This window comes from Chaetura pelagica, unplaced genomic scaffold (genome assembly GCF_000747805.2).
Source record: "Chaetura pelagica isolate M959 unplaced genomic scaffold, ChaPel_1.0 scaffold436, whole genome shotgun sequence".
Classification (NCBI taxonomy): domain Eukaryota; kingdom Metazoa; phylum Chordata; class Aves; order Apodiformes; family Apodidae; genus Chaetura; species Chaetura pelagica.
This window is the reverse complement of record NW_009953651.1, coordinates 171,939-176,101: the sequence shown is the minus strand read 5'-3', so window position 1 is coordinate 176,101 and position 4,163 is coordinate 171,939. Positions and strand designations below refer to the sequence as shown.

The following is a 4,163-nucleotide window of genomic DNA, read 5'->3' as shown; positions in this document are numbered from 1 at the left end:
AGGAATAGCTTGAAGCATTTAAGTGGGTCCCATTCAATTAAAAATGAAACATGTTGGGTTTTACTTCTTTAGCTGAGGACCATGACAATGTCCATGGTTGAAACCAACAGTAAAGGGTAGTTAATGAAAAGATCTTTGAAGAAAATTAATATTCATGAAAGCCACAAAACTGGGTTTCTGATGTAGATTAGATACAGTTTAGCTTAGTTGGACACATAACTGGTAAATGCCATTTCCAAAGCTATAAACACCTATTTGAGTGCCTGTGAGCCTCTGTGCATGCGTGACAGTCCAAAAAATGTTATGCCTCTCTTACAATCCAAGCTGCAGCCCAGAACTGGCACTGCTGTGTTTGTTGGTCCTCACAGTAGGGAGGATCAAAAAGTAAATTCTCAAATGCATCAGTGCCAGTCACTCATTTGCCTGGGCACCACCTATGGCTGTAGCCTGGATTTCATCCCTGAACTGCATGCACACAGTTTTTCTGACTGTCAGTTCTGTTCACAGAGACTGCCCCTTGTCACAGAAGCAATGACATTATAATACTCAATAGCATCTTTATCTTGATTATTCCAGTAAATATTCTGTAAAATATTTTCTGTTGTTTGGATCCCCAAAGCCCCTCACTGCTTACATTTATACAAATAATAAGCATTATTTCCTCTGGCATAGCAAAAAAACATTTCAGTGACTGGGTTGCTTGCTTACCTCATGATTTTTCTTCTTTCCTCGCTCTTCTTAAAGTAGCTTCAAAGCCAAAGGAGTGCTGCTCACTGTTGTTATGACTCCCGTTTTATGTGCTTCAGCTCTCACATGATCTAGGAGTCATTTAGAGGAAAGCTGAAAGTGAAACTTCCACTTCTGTCTGAATCTGTAAGGAAGCAGGAACAGCAGCCATTAGGGGAATCGAAACAGGAACACTAAGCTGCTTTTTTATTTTTTTCAGCCTGGCTCCATGCCATGCATTACATGGTGTTGCAGAGAATGTGGCAATAGCTCCTAATAGCTCCCAGCGTTTACTTTGTTCAAATCCAGGGATATCTACGATAAGGAGAATATTTAAGACTAGTATAGACTGACCTGGTTATCATGCATATGCCCGGGAAGGGTCATTTCCCTCTCCTGCCTCTGGTGATGCTTCTTCTCACATTTTTGCACCACACTTCAACAAATCTGTTTTATTGGTATCGTGTCATCCACCATTCGCATGACGTCTTACTGTCCCTGCCTGCACTCATCTATGTCCACTCCCTGTCTCCATATGACAAGTTCTCTGCTGTTGTACCAAAGCTGTATTTCTCTGTGCTATGTAATTTTCTTGGTGTCCTAAATATCCATTCCTACCTAGAAACACTGCTTGTTTCTGGTGTCTACATAAAACTGCAGTTGTACTGGAGCACCTATGGATATTGATTAGTGGTCAGAGTGAACCAAAACAGAGAACAGAATTCCTCTCTATTACCCCCCCATCCACTCTCACAGGGGAAGATAAAAGGGGAGTAAGCAAGAGAAGCTTAAAGGTGAGTAGTTAAAACTAGAGCAGCTCTACTAGAATGGGAAAGGGATTGTAACATATGAATAATCACGGCTAATATGCACATATATGTGAAGTCCAGTTTCAGTGATCACTGATATAGACCAGAAGTTCCTGGTTGGAAAAGTTGACACAGGAAAACAATTCAGGGTCCTTTCCAGTAACCAGTGGAGTCAGATCCTGCAGAGCATGTGGTGTGTTGAAGATAATGAGCACAAGACTCTGTCCAAAAGGTTTACCAGCTGGGTGAAGGGAGGCAAAAGGAAGAAGAGCCAGATTTTCTGCCCTCCTGGCTTTTTAAAAGTATGGCAGAAAATGGAAGGGAATACCAACGCCTTCCTGTTCTGCCCTCTGGATCCTTCAATCCTAAACACCTTCTTTCTAGGTTCTCATGTGAATACCATAGTACTAGCCTATGCTCCCTCAAACCATGACACATACAAACAGATCATTGCTATTAGTTTAAAAGAATAAATACATGCAGACCTGGCATAATAAAATCGATTTTAAGAGTAACAAAGGGATGAGAGAAATAGTATCTAAGATAAGTAAAGATGCTATATATAGTAATTTTGCATGTAACCTGAAGCTGCAGACCAGTGAAGAAAGAGAAATGCATAAAAGCATGTTAGCAAACATACTAAAAATTACTCAAAGTGGATCCTGGGGAGAGGAAAAAGAAACTACCACCATTATCATCATGTTTCTTTCATGATGGGCCATGTAATTCTCCAGTAGTCAGCAGATAGTGACCTGAATGTTCAGAGGAGCAATCTCTAGGGGAAGAAATAGAGACTAAGAGGTGTGTGTGTAACAATTCAAACTATAATATTACCATTTATTTAGACTTTTTCTGTAAGTACTTTATTACTATTTATTTTGGTAATAAATAGATACAGACTGATGGTAATTCTTGAATTAGACTAAGAATATCATTAATTAACAAACAAATATTGTCTTTACCTATGTATATAAAGTTTGCTTCCTCTTTATCCATAAACATCCATTATTGAATCAATTCAATTTTAAAATGTGAAAGCATCTTGTTAAAAAATGTGTAGTTAGATAATGTCTTAAGTATATATGGGTTTCTTGTCTCTGCTTCTGTCCTAGGTGTCTGTTTTCCATGGTACAAACTCACTTCCTACCAGTATTGCTTAGTATCTACCTTGAAATTTATGAGAAAATTAAGGAATTTTCTTTCTGAAATGCAAAAATTTGGCCTACTATCCATATTTTTATAAATTTAGTTGCATTTCTGTATGATTTGTTTGAACAAAAATGCTTATTGAATACAGTAAGTACAGGGAAGTGCTTAGAGTAAATGAAAGTAGGGTAATAGTCATGCAATGTCTTTCTGCAGCTCATTTTTGTAACTTGCTTGGCACAGCACAGCAAAAAATTCAGAATTACTTCTGTAGTCCTGCTGCCTTCTCTTCAGGGAAAAGCTGCGGCTGCGCTGATTGGTATCAGGGAGAGTCACATTGTATAGCAGCAAATGCCAGAGATTCCTGGAAACGCTGGTCCAGAAATGGGCTGCAAACAACAACTGCATTCACATTTAATATAGAGACTTTGTTTATTCAAGTGTTCTGTACATGTACAAGGATAGGGAATGGCTTAAAACATATTTACAAACTTATGAGAGAAAACTCTTATCTGTACTTCTCCTTGGAGCTGAAATGGGTACCTCCTGACAAAGAGTTCTCCCCTGGCATCATTAGTCCAGCCAAACGATTGCCTGAAATGCAGTTATCATTATTAAAATAATGCATACTGTCTATGCTATAGTAAATGACAGGATCATTTAAAATATTTTGTGCAGGTTTCAGTTAAGCCTAGTTTAAAATATAATTATTATGTTTGACAGCTGCAGTTATGGCATTTAGTAACTTGGATTTTCCTCTGGGGGGAGAAGAGTATCCTGTACTTAGTTTTACAGAGAACCTAAGTGAATCACTGAGCAATATTTTTGGCTGCCCAAGTCTTTAAAACAAAATGGTCCCAAGAAATGGGATTCAGGAATGCAAAGGGTCACATAGTGTCTCTTGTACTGAGCGATGTATTCGTGCGTGAGAACAAGGGGGTCTTATGAAAACTTTTAAAAATATATTTTTATTTTTTGATTAAAAAGCTTAACGGTTTCTAAATAGAAACTGTTCTACTTGACACGCTCCTGCTTAGCCACTGTGTATTTTGTATCAAGTTTCTGTATTATTCTGAAGATATTACTATGGGCGCAGTAACATGAATATTTATATTGCAGGACTGAATTTGGTCCAATATTTTGCAAGCCTGGTCACGCGTCTGCTGACTGCAGATACGATTATCTGGGAACTTGTACACATGCGACACGATGCCAGATAGTTTGCCGCAGAGCATGAAGGTGAAACAGGTTTGCAGGAAGCTGATGGTCACCCTGCTGGAACTGCGTGCCTGGATGTAAGTTTAGCCCACTTGTGTTAGATTCGATATGTTTAGACTGTGCTCAAAGGCGTTGGACAGATAATCCGTTCGTGTTTGGACAGCGCTTTGTAGCTCTGAAGGGCCGGTTCTCCCGAGGCGCCGGCGGGGCAGCTCCCCGGGGCCGCTGCGGGCCGAGGCGGGGACGGACGAGGCTTCACCCCCC

The 4,163-nt window shown here is 39.7% G+C and overlaps 1 protein-coding gene across 1 annotated transcript in view; it reads left to right on the top strand.

The window, feature by feature from the left end:
- Window positions 1–3,890: 3,890 nt before the first annotated feature.
- Window positions 3,891–4,163, top strand: part of LIPA (lipase A, lysosomal acid, cholesterol esterase) — a 13,317-nt gene continuing 13,044 nt past the window's right edge. The window contains exon 1 of the mRNA XM_010000103.1: window positions 3,891–3,976. Coding sequence (XP_009998405.1) covers window positions 3,891–3,976 — 86 coding nt within the window. The remainder of the gene's footprint in view (window positions 3,977–4,163) is intronic.